The 20,373-nt window shown below is 34.7% G+C and overlaps 1 protein-coding gene across 1 annotated transcript in view; it reads left to right on the top strand.

Moving 5' to 3' along the window:
• RPAP2 (RNA polymerase II associated protein 2) overlaps positions 1-20,373 on the top strand; it is an 80,956-nt gene that overhangs the window by 9,091 nt on the left and 51,492 nt on the right. Inside the window, exons 6-8 of the mRNA XM_045547535.1 lie at positions 1,110-1,198; positions 14,670-14,705; positions 16,711-17,635. Of these exons, the coding sequence (XP_045403491.1) occupies positions 1,110-1,198; positions 14,670-14,705; positions 16,711-17,635 (1,050 nt within the window). The remainder of the gene's footprint in view (positions 1-1,109; positions 1,199-14,669; positions 14,706-16,710; positions 17,636-20,373) is intronic.

The raw sequence follows: 20,373 nt of genomic DNA, 5'->3' as shown, positions 1-20,373 counted from the left end.
GCAAATTATAAAAATCTGACAATATCAGGAACTCTTTATACTGCTGGTGGGAACAGAAATTGGTACCACCTTTTCGAGAAACTGGCATTTATCTCATAAAGTCAGTTTTGCACATTCTTTATGACCAAGTATATCTACTTCTTGGTATATACCCTAAAGAAATTCTTACCCATGTGCATCAGTATATATGTATAAGAATGCTTATAGCTGTATAAATAAAATGTACTATATACATACATAATATACGATGGAATATTAGCCTTAAAAAATGAAAATTCTGACATGCTACAAGATGGGTGAACCTTGAAGACATTGTGCTAAATGAAATATGCCAGCACAAATGGACAAATACCGTGTGATTCCACTTATATGAGATACCTAAAGTAGTCAAATTCATAGAGACAGAAAGTAGAATGATAAGTAAAGGAGGTGGGAATGGGGAGTTATTGTTTGATGGTATTGTTTTATAAGTTGAAAAGAGTTATAAAGATGAATGGCGGTGATGGTTGTACAATAATGTGAAAGTAATTAATGCCACTAAACTATATACTTGAAAAGGGTTAAGATGATAACTTTTATGTTATGTATATTTTACCATAATTTTAAAAAAATTAATTGTAAAAGAAATGTTCATAGTAACATTTCTGTAGTGATAAAAAAATTAGAAACTCAATTGTCAATCAGTAAAGTATAATATACTAACACAATGGAGTGCAATACACAAAACAAATAAGCTACAGCATGAATGAATCTTAAAAAACATAATTTTGAACAAAAGTCAAGAATATATAAAAATGTTATTCCATTTAGATAAAGTTTAAAAATAAGCAAAACTGGATGATATGTTTTATAAGGCTAAAGAAAAGCCAGGGAATGATTAATACCAAATACATGGTAGCGGTACCTCTGGGGGAAGTGGAGGGTGATGCAGTTGGGGAGGGGCAGATAAAGGCCTTCGAAGGTACTATACCTGATTTCTTACCTTGAGTGGTAGATTAGTAGGTTTTCATTTATTATTTGAACTATACATTTATGTTTTATACTTTCTTTTGTATATAGGTTATTTCACAGTAAGAAAAAATAAACTAATTTTAAAATGTTCTTTTCAGTCTTTTTGCAGCAATTTTTGTTATCAAGCATCTAAGTTTTTTGAAGCACAAATTCCAAAAACTCCAGTATGGGTTCGAGAAGAAGAGAGGTAATTTAAATCATTATGTATACACATTTGTTCATATATCCTAATAATTTCTTTCTGCTTTTTGAGATAGGCTGAGAGTAGGTCTAGTTTTCTGTAGAATGTTGCCATTTTACACATTTTAATTGCGGGGAAATGGTTATATTTTAAGCATAGCTGTTAAGGATTTTATACTTAAAATCAGAAAATTCATACATACAAATGTTATTTGTTTGCTGTTTTAGCTTTAATCATAAAACCAGAACTTTAACTCTCGTTTTCTACTATGCCATTTGTGTCTATGAATTCTGATAATGTAATAATCCTGGAGTAAGAATGTTAAATTTTTTGCAGAGGATACTGGGTCTTGGGATCCTAGTAAACTCACTTGGCTGTGAGGAAACTATGTACTAAGGTTAAAAAGTTCAGGTTACTAATTCATTTGATCTTTATTAAAATCAGTACAATATTTTATAAATTTAAAGCCAATTAAAAAGTCTTTTTTTTTTTTTTTGCAAAAGTTTATAGACATTCCTGGGGTTTTGCCTCTTGGGAAATACTTAAATACTTGCAACATTACTGTATGCTAAATAAAGTCGAGAAAATTTATTCAGGTGGCATAATAATGTAACAAAGGTAACAAGAATTATTGTTCAGGTAATTAAACATTGTCTAGAAATTCCAAAGGCTTAATGAAATAATAAATCATGTTTAAAAGAGAATATTATAACAACACAAGGCAGTGTTATTTATAGGATAGGATGTATGCTAGATAAACGTAATGACTTAAACACAATGAGATGCAGGTTAAATAAAGAGCTTGGCCTCAAAAAAACAAAATAAACCCTTAAAGTCGTATCTGATACAAAGGTGATATGACACCACCCTTAATTCAGCTAACATCAATTGTACTGAGGACAGTACCTTTGCCTGCCAATCCAGTCCTGTGTGGTTTAGAGTATGTAAAACATACTACCCTATGACCTTTGTTAATTGAATTAAACATAATGACTAAATTGTTCATCATTTTACCACCAGCCCGTCAGCTTTCTTGCTTAGAGGATAAAAGATTGTGGCATTGTCCAAGATGACTGGGAAGCTAAGAGCACCTTTTTACTTATCACCTCTTTTCTTCCTTTTTAAATATTTCTTTCAACAGAGCTGCCCATTGCCTCCTCCACCCCTGACAGCAACATGTTCCGTTCCCCACTACCACCAGTGTTTCCTAGGTTATCCTTAACTCTGCTTCCAAAGATATTCTTAAATTTAACGCTCTGTGCTATTCTCACATCTGCTTCAACTGCTTCAAAACCATTTACCAATCCATCTTTCTTGTCATCTCTGTTTTCTTCAAACATAGTTTCTGGTACTTCCTTTAGCTGATTTAAGATTAGAGTTCTTCCCTCTAACCTTTTCATAAAATGTTATCCTATATTCAGAGTGCCTACTTTTTCCCAGATTTGTGGTTCTTGAAATTCTATCTTATCTCTGTACCATTACTTATCTCACTAAAAAAGAAAGATGAAAGTGGCCTTTCTTTCTCAAATCTAAACTAATCAACTTAATTTACATTCAGAGTGTGCAGTATGTGTTTAGTATCTGGCAGGCTACACACACACACACACACACACACACACACACACACACGCACGCACGCATATAAAACCTAACCTGTGAGTTTAACAATCATTGGGATGGCAGAACAAATACATGAGTGAAACAATTTTGTATAGACCTTAATGGGAACCTGTAATGTAAATTAGCAAGGCTAGGAACATTACGTAATAAGAAACCCCACTGCAAGCAAAAGTGAAAAAGTAAATTCATGGGAATGGGCTGAGGTATTGAACATTGGCCCACTTGAAATAAAGGGTATATGGTGAGAAAAAATACGATAGGCAAGTAACAAGGGGCCAGGCTAAGTTTGGTATATACTCAAGTACTGAGGAGCCATCTAACATTTTTTGAGCAGAACTAAATCTGGTACTGGTGTACAAAATGAATTAAAGAAGAAAGAATCATAATTAAAGAGCTGAAAGGGTCCTCATATTTAATCCAGCCTCTTCATTAAAGAAAGTTCAGAAAGATTAAGTGTATTTCTAAAGCTAGTGATAGACTCTAAATGAGATAAGGATTCTATTCATCATATTCCACTTGATTAGAAGAAACCAGTGAGTAATCTATAAATATACATTTGTCCCATTGTATAGTGTAACTAGAGCCCTTAATTATGTAAGTTTATAACCATATCAGTATCTTTTATATCTGGATGAATCAATGTTACTTTAATTTCTAAATTCTTAGGGGCAGGGATTATGCCAGTGTTATTTAATCCACTAGAGGTCACTGTTTTTTCACAGAGATTGATTTTTTTTTTTTTTAATGTGTGCTAAGGGTCAGAATTCTAGAATTTGGTATTTTCAAAAGCTTGGCTACCTATTACACATTTAAGCTCTATAGAAATGTGATATTTTAAAGAAAGTCTGTACATGTATGGGATACAACATTCAGAACTGATCTTTATTTTTTTTATTTTTTCTCTTTTGGGGACAGGGTCTTTATCTGTTGCCTGGGCTAGAGAGCAGTGGTGTCATCATAGCTCACTGCAACCTCAGACTCCTGGGTTCAAGCAATCCACGTGCCTCAACCTCCCAAGTAGCTGGGACTGTAGGCGTGCGTCACTGTGCCTAGCTAACTCATCTTTTAAAGGGGAGAAAATGGCTTCTTTAAATTGGCAGCATTTAGTATTTAATGCAGACACATTTTTATTAGCTTATAGTAAGTCATCATAATAAATAATAAATTGCATCATTACAGTAATTTTAATAATAATTTTAAAATAAGAATAAATTTTGAAATCCAGTCAAAGAATTAGATCTCTTATTGCAATGACTTCTAAACTTTTTGATCCTTATAATAAATGCATTTTTACCTTATGATCCAGTATTTGCATGTAACTGATACAAAAGTTTTATGAAACAATATTTATCCTCACTGTGATATTGATATTTTCTACTCTGTTGGTTTTTTAAAATGCTGGCAGCCACCCACATAATTGATTAGTCCTGACTGCAGTTTGAAGAGCAAGGTTTTGTTGGCTCTAGCTCAGGTTTTTAGTTGTTTTACTATAGGAAAGTCGCTTCTCAACACTAGGTCTCAGCTTCCTCATTTGTAAAAGGAGAAAATTGCACTTAACCTCTTAGTTCCCTTTAGTTCTAATGTTTTATACTTCTAAGTCAATGGTGTCTTTAGTCACTGCTACTATAGTGAAAGTTTTCTAAATAAGGAAATGCCTTTTTTATAAAAATGGTGAAAATTAAAATTATCAGCATAAGACTAAAGAAACACTACCTTGTAGGAAACTTTGCCTCATTTAAGAACTTAGAATAGAGTTACTGACTTTAATAATTTGAACTCTTTAGTCTGTAAAGATGAAGGCTGATAAAGGATTGGATCAAAGTTTTTAAATTTTAAAGAACATCCAGGGATGTTTTAGAGTTATGTCCTGAATAATTTGAACTTGACATCTTTGATACCATGATCTTACAAACTATTTGGAAAGGGAATATTGAATTTGACCCAATTTAGTCTTTCTTACATTATTGTGAAAGCTAGTACAGGAATATTTCCGAGATATTGCAAGTTTGGTTCCAGATCACCACAATAAAGTTATTATTGCAACAAAGCGAGTCACATGAATTTTTTGGTTTCCCAATGCATATAAAAGTTATGTTTACACTGTACAGTGGTCCGTTAAGTGTGTAGTAGGATTATGTCTAAAAAAATGATGTATATACCTTAACTTAAAATTATTTTGTTGTTAAAAAATGTTAACAGTAATCTGAGCCTTCAGTGAGTTGTAATCTTTTTGCTGATGGAGGGTCTTCCCTCATTGTTGATGGGGATGGTGGTTGCTGAAGGTCAGGTTGGCTGTGGCAATTTCTTGAAATAAGACAGCAACGAAATTTGCTGCATTAATTGACTCTTCCTTTCATGAAAGATTTCTCTGTATCAAATGCTGTTTGATAGCATGTTATCCACGGTAGACCTTCTTTCAGAATTGGAGTCAGTCCTCTTAAACCCTCTTACTGCTTTATCAACTAAGTTTATGGAATATTCTGAATCGTTTGTTGCAATTTCAACAGTGTTCACAGCATCTTCACCAGGAGTAGATTCCATCTCAAGAAACCACTTTCTTTGTTCATAAGAAGCAACTTCTCATCCATTCAAGTTTTATCATGCAATTGTAGCAATCCAGTCACATCTTCAAGTTCCACTTCTATTTCTAATTGTCTTGATATTTCCACCATATCTGCAATGACTTCTTCCACTGATGTCTTGAACCTCTCGAAGTCATTCATGAGTTCGGGAATTAACTTCTTCCAGACTCCTGTTAATGTTGACATTTTGACCTCTTCTCATGAATCACAAATGTTCTTAATGGCATCTAGAATAGTAAGTGAATCCTTTCTAGAAGGATTTCAATTTACTTTGCCCAAATCCATCAGAGGAATCACTATGCCAACTACAGTCTTACAAAATGTATGTCTTAAATAATAAGACTTGAAAATCGAAATGACTCCTTGATTCATGGACTATAGAATGGATGTTGTGTTAGCAGGCATAAAAACAACACTAATCTCCTTGTATATCTCCATCAGAGCTCTTGGGTGACTAGGTGTATTGTCAATGAGCAGTAATATTTTGAAAGGAATCTTGTTTTCTGAGCGATAGGTCTCAACAGTAGGCTTAAAATATTTAATAAACCCTGCTGTAAACAGATGTGCTGTCATCCAGGCTTTGTTGTTCCATTCATAGAGCACAGGCAGAGTAGATTTAGCATGATTCTTAAGGGCCCTAGGATTTTCAAAATGGTAAATGAGCTCCGGCTTCAACTTAAAGTCACAAGCTGCATTAGGCCCTAACAAGAGGGGTCAGCCTGTTTTGAAGTTTTGAAGCCAGGCATTTGCTTCTCTCTAGCCATGAAAGCCCTAGATGGCATTTTCTTCCAACATGAGACTTTTTTTCCTATGTTAAAAATCTGTTGTTTAGTGTAGCCACCTTCATGGGTGATCTTAGCTAGATCTTCTGGATAACTCACCATAGCTTCTATAACACATCGGCACTTGCAGCTTCAGCTTGCACTTTCACATTGTGGAGATGGCTTCCTTCCCTAAACGTCATGAACTAAGCTCTGCTAGCTTCAGAGTTTTCTTCTACAGCTTCCTCACCTCTGTCAGCCTTTGTAGAATTGAAGAGAGTTGAGGCCTTGTTCTGGATTATTAGTCTTTGGCTTTAGGAAATATTGTGGCTGGTTTGACCTTCCATCCAGAACACTAAAACTTTCTCTATATCAGCAATAGGGGTGTTACACTTTCTTATCATTCTTGTGTTCACAGAAGTAGTGTTTTTAATTTCTTTCAAGAACTTTTCCTTTGTATTCACAGCTTAGCTAACTGTTTTGTACAAAAGGCCTAACTTTCGGCTATCTCTTTAGACATGCCTTCCTCATTAAGCTTACTTATTTCTAGCTTTTAATTTAAAGTGAGAGATGTGTGAGTTTTCTTTCACTAGTCCATTGTAGAGTTATTAACTGGCCTAATTTCAATATTGTTGTCTCTCAGGAAATAAGAAGGCCCAAGGTAAGGGAGAGAGATGGGTGAACAGCCAGTTGGTGGAGCAGTCAGAACACACAACATGTATCGATTGTTTGCCATCTTGTTTAGGCTTGGTTCACAGCACCCAAAACAATTCCAGCAGAACATCAAAGATCACCAATCACAGATCACCATGACAGATATAATAATGAAAAAGTTGGAAATATTGTAAGTTAACAAAATGTGACACAGAAATACAAAGCACATTTTTTTGGAAAAATGGCACCAATAAACTTGCTCAACACAGTTGCCACAAACCTTCAATTTGTAAAAAATACAGTATCTGAAAAGTACAATAAAGCAAAGCATAATAAAATAAAGTATGCCTGTATAAATTTATTTATCAGATTCTAAAATATTGAAACCTACTGTCCCTTAAAATTTATAGGATATTACTTTATACCATAGTAAGCTCACTACCTCATGGGTACAGATGGATTTAAGAAAGATTTAGACAAATTCATGAATTCTAGCTCCATACTTTTTTCAAGGCTTTGGAGTCAGAAAGGGCCTTGAAGGTTTTCTAGTGCCTCATTTTTAAGGTAAGAAAAAAATATGTGGAGTGTACCCTTAATATGGAGAGTAGCAGTGCTTCTCACAAAATATCTCCTGACACCATTTTAGAGACAAAACATTGACCTAGAATGGTCTGGGTCATGACACAGTATGATACTTCTCATGTTATAAGTTAGAAATTTTTCACCCACTTGGTCACCAGAAACAGACCACATACAGTTTTGCTACTCTGACACATTGTGCTCATTTAGATAATCATATAGTTGTATGTATAAATCCTGTTTGCTTAAATGTAGGCTCTGACAAGTCTTTGAAGGAGGGAAGTTTTTTGAATTGTAACCTAAAATCAAATCTGAGAGGGAAGGACAAATACTGAAAATCAAATTATGATTTTAAAGATCATGTTGGGGTGAAAGGTTAATGCTGACTGAGCTAAAAGCGCCATCATGTGGCCCAGAGTAGGGGATTTTCACACATTGCTTCTTGGCAATAAACATAGTAGAATCTCAGAGGTGCGGAAGCCAAAAACCTCTGCAGAACAATTATAACCTCTTCCTGAACAGCCACTTTGTTGCTTGGTACAGAATAAAAGTTTTATGAAACAGGTTTTAACATGTCTCAAAATATATTTGAAAAATTTCCACCACAGAAGGGAATCATAGCCTGTCGTTCTGTTGTTTTATTTATAATATACACATTCTAAGTGACATATATGCATACACACATATATGTACATACATCCACAAGATTTGGGACATAAGTTATTTCTAGTTTTAGATTTACTTTGCTAAAATTAAAATTAATCATCTAGTTTATGCCTTAGTGAAAATACAATGAAAATATTTATTAAGAATCACCTTAAAGATATTCTTTAGGATAGTTACTTATTTTTGTTTTTTAAATTCAGCTTTTAGGAACTATCTCTAGGGCAACATAAATTGTGAAGAAAGGCATAGAACATACTTAGCTCAAACGGAAATGGCACTTTTAACAAAGAATTTGAATTTCATCTAAGAAAGGATAGAAAAGAAAGAGCAATGTACCTTGGTGCTCATTTTTTTCTGAAATAGCACATAGCAAAACAAACTGAAGTTTTATATTAAACCTTTCACCTAATACCTCAGTAAACTCAAATCTAGTTTATTTTAGTGTCGGGTACTCCTCTTCTTTTTATAGATTATGAATCAGGAAGGATATTTAAGGTCACTCATAAAGCAGTTAACATCTAGAAACAGTGTTGAGTATAGTTCTCAGAAAAAGAGGAAAATAGTTTGTAAAGTGCATTGGGTTTGTATGAGAGGAATTAAGCAAAGGTGGTGTCCTTACAACTTTTGGGGGGGCAGTCTTTATTCTAACATTAATTAGAGGCATGGAAAGAGCTTGGACTTTGAAATCAGGCCCAAGTTCAAATCCTAGATTTATTACTTGTTAGCTGTGTGATCTTAAGAAGTCACTTAACCTCTCAAAACTTTGGTTTCCTCATTTATAAAAAATAAAGTTGTAAATTGCATGAGTATTAAATGAAATAATATATAAAACCACCTAGCACATAGTTTGGGAAGATGAAAAGTGCTGAAGAGGGATGGTGATGATAGTTCCACAGTATAAATGTACTTAATGCTACTGTACTATACACCTAAAAACATTTTTATGTTATTTTACCACAATTAAAAAAACCTACCTAGCATATAGTAGGCACTTACTATATGCTAATTTTCCTCTTACCTTCTTTAGAGATTGAATTTTCTTTTAATTCTCAAAAAAGATCACGTTGTGTAGATGGGGATATCTCATAAAACTGTCTTAAATGGTATTCATGATTTACAATAATGTTTACATTTTGATTGCCCCTTGATGCAGCCACATTTGGACCTCATTCTTATTTGGAACTATTCTGCCTCCAAGATCTTGAAATAAGAGCTTCCGATCTCTGACCACAACCTTTATCTCATCTACAGCTATCACTCCCGAGTCTGCTTTGTCACCTCATTTTGACCTCCTGTCTTTATCCTAGCTCTATTCTTCTGAGTTGGCAGAGCCTTATTACATTTGTTTTCTTGTGCTCTACATCAGCAATTACAGTGTCCTCTCAAACAATCCCAGATTCTTTTCCCCTTAACCTTTTGCCATGTGCACCTTCCCAAGCTCCATTTATACTTTTTTTCTGTGCTTAGGTTGCTGAACTTTATCGGGGGAAGTTCTCAAATAAGACCATTGGCACAAAGTCCTCATGGCATCCCTGGGGAAATACTGTATTACCCATAGCAGTATAGTGACTCACCCAATGACACTTGGTGAGGTATATAGATTTGGGATTTAAACACAAGCCTGCATTCTTTGTATTCCTTTGGCCCTGTTCTCTGCTATATGCTCACTTTTTTTTGTTTGTTTTTTATTTACTATCTGATACATTCAGACCTTTTCTGCTCTCGTTAAACCTTGAATCTGACTCCCAACACATAGTAGATAATTAAACCTACTTTACTGAAACAATTGAGGGCATCCAGCAGAATCTCCTTCAACATATTTTCTACATGTGCACTCTTTCTCTGCCTCCTCATTGCTAATATAATACCCTCATCTATGTTACTGATTCTGTTGTCTCTCCAGGGCCTTGCTTTATAATTTAGTCCTATTCTTCCTCTTTCAAGATATCCTTTCATACTGATTCTTTTCCCTCTACTTTAAAAAAGAAAAAAAACTGAAAAATATCCATTAGATTTAGCAGTTGCATGGTAATTAGTGATCTTAGCAAAAACCATTTCAGGGGAGTAATTGGTACAGATTCCAGGAGGCTGAGAGTTAATAACTGAATAGGAGATATGGAATTGAAAATGATGAGTACAGACTTCTCTAAAGAGGGCTTATAATGAAATGGAGAAGGGCTGTGTAATTGAAGGACAGGTTTTTGTTTTTTTTATTTTAAAGGGATAGAGTAGGTTTAAGCATGATTAGGTGCTTTAAAAAAGAAAAAAAAAAAGAGAGAAAAGGGAGAAGTTTGTAGAATAACACCCCAGTATGGGGTTCATGGGATTAGCCTCAAATGCCTTTGTATGCAAACTTTATCAATCTTTATAAGCCTAGCTGAAATGATTCCTCTCTGAAACTTTTCTTGATTGGCTCAGCAGGAAGTTTTTCTTCTCTGATTTCCTGTAGCATCTCTTATATCTCTCGTATCTCTCTTATATCTCTCTTTAACACATACTCTTTTGAATTCTTTGATCAACAGTGTAATTATTTCATATATGCCAATACCATTCAATCGGAGAACCAAATTAAGGACTCAATACCTTTCAAAATAGCAACAAAGAAAATAAAATATCTAGGAATATATTTAACTAAAGAGGTAAAGGACCTCTATAAACAGAACTATGAAATGCTAAGGAAGGAAATTGCAGAACACGTAAATAAGTGGAAATCCATACCATGCTCATGGATTGGAAGAATTAACATCGTTAAAATGTCTATACTACCCAAAGTAATCTATAGATTCAATGCAATTCCTATTAAATTACCAACATCATTTTTCACAGATTTAGAAAAAATAATTATACACTTTGTATGGAATCAGAGAAGACCCCGTATAGCAAAAGCAATCTTAAGCAATAAAAACAAAATGGGAGGTATTGATTTGCCAGACTTCAAACTATACTACAAAGCTGTGGTTCTTAAAACTGCTTGGTATTGGCACAAGGGCAGGGACACAGACCAGTGGAACAGAACAGAAAACCCAAATATAAAACCATCCTCATATAACCATCTAATCTTTGACAAAATAGACAAAAACATACTCTGGGGACAAGAGTCCCTATTCAATAAATGGTGCTGGGAAAACTGGATAGCCACATGTAGAAGACTGAAACAGGACCCACAGATTTCACCTCTCACAAAAATCAAATCACGGTGGATAACAGATTTAAACCTTAAATGGGAAACGATTAGAATTCTAGAAGAAAATGTAGGAAAGACTCTTAAAGACATTGGTCTAGGCAAAGAATTTATGAAGAAAACCCCTAAGGCAATCGCAGCAACAACAAAAATAAACGAATGGGACCTGATTAAATTAAAAAGCTTCTGCACAGCCAAAGAAACAGTCATGAAAATAAACAGACAGCCTACAGAATGGGAAAAAATTTTCGCATACTACACATCAGATAAAAGACTGATAACAAGAATCTATTTAGAACTCAGGAAAATCAGCAAGAAAAAATCAAACAATCCTATCAAAAAATGGGCAAAGGACATGAATAGAAATTTTTCAAAAGAAGACATAAGAATGGCCAAAAAACATATCAAAAAATGCTCAACATCCCTAATCATCAGGGAAATGCAAATCAAAACCACAATGAGATACCACTTAACTCCGGTGAGAATGGCCTTTATCAAAAAATCCCAAAACAACACATGTTGGCGTGGATGCGGAGAGACAGGAACACTCATACACTGCTGGTGGGAATGCAAACTAGTGCAACCCCTATGGAAAGCAATATGGAGATACCTTAAACAGATTCAAGTCGACCTACCATTTGATCCAGCAATCCCATTATTGGGCATATACCCAGAAGAACAAAAGTCATTCTTTAACAGAGACACCTGTACCCGAATGTTTATAGCAGCACAATTCACAATCGCAAAGATGTGGAAACAACCCAAGTGCCCATCAATCCACGAATGGATTAGTAAACTGTGGTATATGTATACCATGGAGTACTACTCAGCTATAAGAAATGACGATGATACGACATCTCTTTGGTTCTCCTGGAGAGAGCTGGAACCCATTATACTAAGTGAAGTATCCAAAGAATGGAAAAACAAGCATCACATGTACTCACCAGAAAACTGGTTTCCCTGATCATCACCTAAATGTACATCAGGGAAGGATACCAATTGGGTATCAGACTGGGATGGGGGGTGGGGGGAGGGGATGGGTGTATGCCTACATGACGAGTGCGTTGCACACCCTCTGGGGAATGGTCATGCTTGAAGGTGCAGACCCGGGGAGGTGGGGGGGGGAGGGGATGGAGGTATGACTACATGATGAGTGCCAGGCGCACTGTCTGGAGAATGAGAACGGACGCGCTTGGGACTCTGACTCGGGGGGATGGGCGGGACATGGACAATGTATATGACCTAAACTTATGTACCCCCATGATGAGCTGAAATAAAAAAAAAAGAAAAAAGAAAAAAAAAACAGTGTAATTATTAGGAGCCATACTGTCTGGGTGTGATCCTGGCTTCACCACTTACTAGCTGTGTGATTTTGGGCAAATTATTCTCTCTGTTCTCAATTTTCTTATCTATAACATGGGATGACAGTAGTAGCTGTATCATTGTTATGAGGATTAATATTTGTAAAGCACTTAGAACATGCATTTTTCTCCTACTAAATTATATGGTCCTTAAGAAAAGGAATCTATTCTTTGTATTAACATTCCCAACAGTCCATACATATAATAGTTCAGAATTTGATTTTTGGAGGAATATGTTAAATGATGGAATATATTCTGCATTTGTTAGCCATTGGGTATAAGAATCAAATTGAAAATTACTGTATCTATGCATATATTCTTCCCTACAGTGACACTCAGACCCTAATGTAGGACCAAATGCCAGACAACTAGCTACATGGTGCTGAATCTTGATCATTTTAGCCAAGAAGACCTGGGCAAGGATGTGGGATAGGAAGAGTGAGAGAATTGGAAGTAGAAATATGAAGAAGTAGTCAACAGGCAATGAAATACTCTATTGTAAACATTAGCGTATTATTTAGGCCAAAAAAGCCCTTAATGGGAGTTATAAATATTCCCCGAAATAGTCAAGTCTAGTCACTATCCAAGTGGTATCATTTGTCATCTTTGAGCAACACCAAACCAAGGTAGCTTCTGTGACTAGAATTTTAGTGAGTGGGAAGCAGTAGGGTAAACAGGGTAATAGGAATGCTTGGAAAAGGATCCACTTAGACTGGCTAAGGGACAAAGGAAGAAGAAAAACTAAATTTCTACTTTCAGGCAACTCTCTGCCTGTTGACTTATTTTGTCTTTTCTCTCTAAATTTTTTATTGTTAGTCTTGGGGATTTCTGAACTCCAAGGGAATCTCTAGAGTAGGGATGGTAAATGTTGGTTTCATCCTGTGAACATCTGATATGTGGTACTGAGAAGGAATTTAATGGGAAAGAATGCCTCGATCAGTTAGTAGCGTCTCCCATAACTAAGGAGAAGATTGGCATGAGAGCCTATTCCCTGCAGTGTCTCCTATGCTTAGGACTGAACAAAAGATTAATGTATTATCTGGGCAATAGTTACATGGTTGATGCTGTGATTTTTAATTATACAGAAAAGTACTTGGAACACTGATATTTATGACTGGCAGCCTTTAAATGTCATAACTCAAATGAGTTCTGGTTACATCTGTCCATTTAGCTTGACTTTTTTATTGAAAGTTTTTTTTTGCAATATCGTGGCTTTCAATGCTGCCCCATTTTGGCCTTTAAATGGGATTTATGTTCAGTGCCTTAGCTCTCTTTAGTGTGCACCTAGTTCTTTTTATTTCTTTTTTGTTTAATCTGTTTTGTGGTCTTTAGAAGGTACTCTTGCTGAGTCACTTCAGAAATATTTTACAGAGGTTTCCCATCCTTATGGATTCGTTTGCTATTATGTTTGTTCCTCTTTATACTGGGGCTTGTAAGAGCTTTCTCCTCCTCATTTTTAATATCCATGATGGCCAAGAGTGATTTCTGATATTGCACAGCAAAATTGTTCCTGGAGTTAAATTAAATCACTTGATCTACATAGTTCACATCCTCTCTACATTATAACTGCTTTCTCAGAAACTAAGGCAAAAAGTCTTATTGGCCATATAAAGAGAAATACAAGCTAGTTATAATCTCTGCCTTCAAGGAGCTTGTGGTCTAGTTGAGAAACCAGACTTAAACATACGAAGAGTAAAACATTTAGGTAATAGTTCTAGTAGTAGGCCATAAAGAAATACATCATTAAGTTAATTGTACAGACTATGCAATTAATAACTCTGGAATTTAGAGAAGGGATTTACCAAAGTCCAGGTTAGTCAAGGAAAACTTTATTGGGCTGGTAGAATTAGAACTTAGTCCTGAAATATGAATAAATTTTGGATAAGAGAATAATCCAGATTTCTTGTTGATGAGTTTCACATTACTTTGTCCTTTATTTCTTAAAGAAAAAAATTTTTATGTGAACTATTTGCTTTTAATTATATTTTCTATTCCATGTAGTTTTAATAAACACTTGAAAGTGTTTGACATGTCAGTTGTCTTCAATTTTCTATTTCTGTGTTTTTCTGACAGGCATCCTGATTTTCAGCTGCTAAAGGAAGGACAAAGGTACAGTTGAATCAGTATCACACTTACTTTCTAAATATTCGTGTTAATAGAAATGTTTGGAGAGAACCAGGTGATACAAGCTCTTGGACTTCCTGTGCTCATGCATTATATAAGTGCCCCATTCTAGCCCACACAGAGAAATATTTGACCTGTTCAGCTTTTTCTTTTGTGATGGTAAGATGATGTGTTTGATCTGTATGATTTATTGTACAGCTGTTCCTGCTGAGGAAGTCTAATTGAACCTGTTGAAATATGACACAAAGACAGCCTCCATCTCAGATACTGTGCTGCTTTGTTTGTTAGTTAGATTGTGCCAATTACATTTGTTGAAATGTTTTTATAGTCTTACAGGATTTCAAGACATTATCAGTTAATTGTTTGAAAGAGTGTCTAAAGCATTCGTATAAATTCCAAATTGTGATTTTTTTTTTCCCTAAAGTCTCCTCATGGTATTGCTTGCCCAACCATGGCCATCTCTCAAAACACATCCTTTAACTCTCAGAATAAATGTTCCTGGTTATTAGTCACTGCCTTGGTCATATGGAATTGAGCATAAGTAAGATTATGAAGTGTGAAATATATGAAAGTCATATTCTAAAATTCTTAAAATTATACCTATTCACATTCCTTCTGATCCAAGAGACCATCCAATGGTTATATAGGCTAGATTCTAACTAAAAAGGTATTTAATTCTGAACAGATTTGTTGTCTTTCCTCTATTCCCATCCACTACCTTGCTTTCAACTTTTTTTCCCGTTATTTTTATTTCTATTTTACATTTCACCCTAGCATGTTTCTTAACCCAAAGTCCTCATCCAGATCTTTTATTAAAAGTTCTGATATGTATGTTTGCTTGAGAGCAACTGCTCACCTATCCTTGTTTGTTTTAAGTTTGTACTGGCAAAGTTACTCTCTCTGCCTTCACTCTTTCATAATTCTTAATCTTACTCAAACCTAATCTGAAAATTGAAGAAAATGATCAAAGGGACAACTTTTGTTTTTTCTTGTTAGCATTCTGTTCTAACTCTGGATTTTCAAATTTAAATACCTTTCATTGAAAAATGTTGATTTGCCAACTTTGTTTTCTGCTATGACTATCTTGTGTTTTTCATTCTGGTTTTTGCTTGTTCTTTTGCTGTGATTGTTTATATAATCTTTTTTTAAAAAAGTTCTGCTCTTGAAAACTTCATTACTTGCCTCTCAAAAAAATATATTACAAGAATTTTCTGTATGACAATCAACTTCAATTAGAAAATGTTTACCTGGCTGGGCGTAATTGCTCACACCTGTAATCCTAGCACTTTGGGAGGCTGAGGTGGGAGGATTGCTTGAAGCCAGGAGGAGTTCAAGATCAGCCTAGGCAATATAGCAAGACCCTGTCTCTGTAAAAAATAACAAAAAATTTTTTAAAAAATTGTTGTACCTGTTGTGGTGGTGTACACCTATAGTCCCAACTACTCAGAAAGCTGAGACATGAGGATCACTTGAGCCTAGGAGTTTGAGGTTGCAGTGAGCTGTGATGGAGCAAATGTACTCTACTTCAGGCAACAGACTGAGACCATGTCACACAAAAAAAGAAATGAAAGTGTTTACCCATCTCTTACTATCTTTCAAACCTATACAGAGTTCCTGTAATATTTTTTTTTTGAGAGGCCAGTAATGAAGTTTCAAAAGCAGAACTTTTTTAAAAAAGGTTAAACAATCATAGTACAGGCAAAAATCGAAATATTTCAGTATGGTAGAATTATCAAGTATTCTTTTTACTGTACTCCTTTAACAATTTAAAAATAACTAGGGAAGAAATGGAAAGAAAATTATATCAAATATATATATTAGATACAGAGAAATTATAGGAGTCTTCTGAAATTTATGTATCAGAATCTATTGCCTAGGGATTAAAAATTTATACCTTGAAAGTTACAAAATATAAATACTATGGGACACTTTACTTTCCTGTTATTTTTTATTTGTTATTTAGTTATTTTGTTTATCTTTTGTTCTACAGTGGCTATTCTGGAGAAGAAGTACAGTTATGCAGTAAAGCCATTAAAACATCAGATGTTGACAATTCCAGCCATTTTGAAAAGCAGTGTGAATCTAGTTCTTCTAGCACTCATAGTGATAGTAGCAGTGATAATGAGCAAGACTTTGTTTCCTCCATTCTACCAGGAAATTCAACAAGTATTAGGCCACAGCTGCACACAAAAAGCATAATGAAAAAGAAAGCTTGTCAAAAAGTTAACTCCAAACACAAAGGCAAAGAACAGACAGTAGTAGGTGTCACTGAGCAGTTAGGCAATTGCAGATTAGATAGTGATGAGAAAGCTGCTGCACATGTACTTCCTTTACAGAAAGTAAATACTCAAATTTCTTCAAACAGTACTTTGCCTGAGAGATTAAAAGCTTCCGAAAATTCTGAAAATAAACACAATAGGTCAGAAATTACTCTAGTAGGCATAAGTAAGAAAAGTGCTGAGCATTTTAAGAGAAAATTTGCCAAATCGAACCAAGTTTCTAGGTCAGTCTCTAGTTCAGTGCAGGTGGGTCCTGAAGTTGCAAAGACAAACTTACTTAAAGTTTTGAAGGAGACTTTGATTGAGTGGAAGACAGAAGAAACTTTGAGGTTTCTGTATGGCCAGAATTATGCTTCTGTATGTCTGAAACCCTCTTCAGCCTCCCTGATTAAAGAAGAACTTGATGAAGATGACATAAACTCTGACCCAGACAGTCATTCCCCTGCCTGGAGGGAACCTCAGAACAGCTTGGATGAGTCTTTACCTTTTAGGGGCTCAGATACAGCCATCAAACCATTGCCAAGCTATGAGAACTTGAAAAAGGAAACTGAAAAATTAAATCTAAGGATCAGGGAATTTTATAGAGGACGATATGTTTTAAATGAAGAAACCACCAAATCACAAGACTCAGAAGAGGTATGTCTTAATGATGAGTTTTCCCAGGCTGCTAACATTTGAAAAAGCTTACCATGGTAAAGCTTGGAGCAGGAAGAATACTGAAGAGATCATTGTTAAATTTTCGATTTAATAATTAGTCATTCTACCTTTTGGTTTACAGTGCCATCTCCACTATTTTACGAATAAGTTGAAGTTTGCTCCTGGTAAATTTTCATAAATGTGTAATATTTATATCTAATGTAAAAATAGCCTAAAAAGGTAGGACAAAGTTTTCTTTAAAAACCCAACTTCATATAATAAGTAGACTCAATGAAGAGGCTTGTTTTTTCTTTGTTCGTACGTATTCTTTCAGATTTCTACATGAGATGTTTGTGTGTTTTTTAATGAGACTACATACAGGACAGTTGACTTAACAGATGCATAGCAAAATATATGGATAATATTTAGCAAGCATGCCTATTTAAATTATTATAGATGAAAATAATATAGTAAAGGAGACTTGTTGGGAAATAATAAAGAGAATGGAAAGCACATTCAGATAGACCTAGATTTAAGTATCTGCTCTGTCATTTACTAGCTATGTGAAAAGTCATTTTTTTGAGTCTATTTGCTCATCTGTAAATGGAACTATTAATAGCTTCTCTTGTTCAATTGTTAGGAGTTTTAAAGATAATATACGGAAAGCATTTGTCACAGTATAATTGGGACTCAGTAAATAGTACTTATATGTAGAGACTGAAAATGTGCCACTGAGATTTGGGAGGAGCTTTTATAGTAGTATTTCTGCTACCCTTTTTTTTTTTTTTCAACAAAGCTACTTTATTGGAGTAAACATTCTTTCAATCTATTTTCTATATTTTTCAACTCTGGACATACAAATTGGCACAATATTATTAAAAACTCAAAACAAACATCAAGCTAATTATTTTTGTTAATAAATGTCCTGTTGTCTGCAATAGGACGGCTCCACCAGTTGGGTAGGTCTGCCGTGTGCATACGCAGTGCTGTTTGGCAGGGAACGCCTGCATACGATGCCTGCTTCTGTCCTTGCTGGCTGTGTGATCTTGTCTGCTACTCATTTCTTATTGATATGTACTTTCTGGGAAATGAAGTCATTTGACATGAAAAGGAGTGGGTAATAACCTTGTTTTCACCACAAAACTTTGATACTAAAGATTGCTATGTAAATGTTAAAAACACATTGGAGATTAGAAGTAGAAATACAGGAAAAATTTAGAATTTTCTTATGTATCTATAGAATATTGCCTGGTCCAGCACCATACTTGAAATCACTTCCACTATATTATTAGACACCATCTAAAACTTATATTAAGCTGGAATAAGCATTGATCTCTGTCACTGAGCTGCATAAATCTACCATAATACATCACTGTATCATTTTTGTGTTTATAAGCCTTAAAAAGTAAAAATCCCTAAAATTTATGACTCTTTGTAAATTTGTTTTTCCAAAAATGCTGCATAACATTTTAAAACTTTTTCATTGAAGTATAACACAAAATAGTGTACAGTTCATTGAATATTCACATGTGAACACACTCATGCAGTCACTACCCAAGCTAGGAAATAGATCATTATGAGTAAACTCCTCACACATGTCCCCTGCTAATCATTACCTCTTTCCAAAATTAATAACTATTATATTAGCATAGATTAGTTTTGCCAGTTTTGAACAGTATGCATTCTTTGGTATCCAGTTTATTTCATGCAGTATTTTTGAGTCATTTGTGTTGCACATAGCTGTAGTTCATTCATTGCTGCATAGTTTTCCATTGTATTAAAATATACCACAATTTGTGTTAGTGGGCATTTAGGCTGTTCCCAGTTTGGGGCTATTAGGAACAATGCTATTATGAACTTTCTTGTATATGGCTCTCTGCTATGCATTTCTATGTATATGTCTCTCTGCTATACTGTGTGCATGCATTTCTGAAGAGTATCTAGGACTGGAATTGCTAGGATATTCATATATGCAACTATACTGAATAATGCCAGTTTTCCAAAATAGTTGTACCAGTTTACAGTTCCACTACTACAGTATAAGAGTTTCCTTGACTCCATATCCTCTCCATACCCTCCCCAGTACTTGATATTGTTAGTTTTAGCCATTCTGGTAGCATTGCTTTATAGTTACAATACATTTCTCTGATGATTAATGAATTGAGCACTGTTTCATTTGCTTATTGACCATTTGGACAGTCTCTTTTAAGTAGTGCCTATTCAAGTCTTTTTTCCATTTATATATTGGAATATCTGGGAGGTTTTTTCTGATTCATTTGTAGGAATTCTTTATTCAGGAATCAAGCCCTTTTTCAGTCAGATATATTGCAAATATTATCTTCTACTCTGATACTTGCCCTTTCAATCTCATTAGTGGTGTCTTGAGTCTAGTTTATTAATTGTTCCCTTCAGTGACTTCTTTAGGAAATCTTTGCTTAGTCCAGATTACTTTATCTTCTAGAAACTGTGTTGTTTTTCCTTTCACATTTAGGTATATCATTCATTTAAGATTGATTTTTGTTTATGATGAGAAGTATGGGCCAGATTTCATTGTTTTCCCATATGGATATCCAACTTATCCAGCACCATGTATTGAAAAGATTTTCCTTTTCTCCACTGCTCTGTGATGTAAGCCTTGTCATAAATCAGATGTTTATAAATGTATGGGTTAATTGTCTGTCTCTGGGCCAATACCATGCTATCTTAATTATAGTAGCTTTATACAGTCATGCGCCACA

The sequence above is a fragment of the Lemur catta genome, chromosome 3 (assembly GCF_020740605.2).
Source record: "Lemur catta isolate mLemCat1 chromosome 3, mLemCat1.pri, whole genome shotgun sequence".
NCBI lineage: Eukaryota > Metazoa > Chordata > Mammalia > Primates > Lemuridae > Lemur > Lemur catta.
The sequence above is the reverse complement of the archived record's forward strand: the minus strand, read 5'-3'. Positions and strand labels throughout refer to the sequence as shown.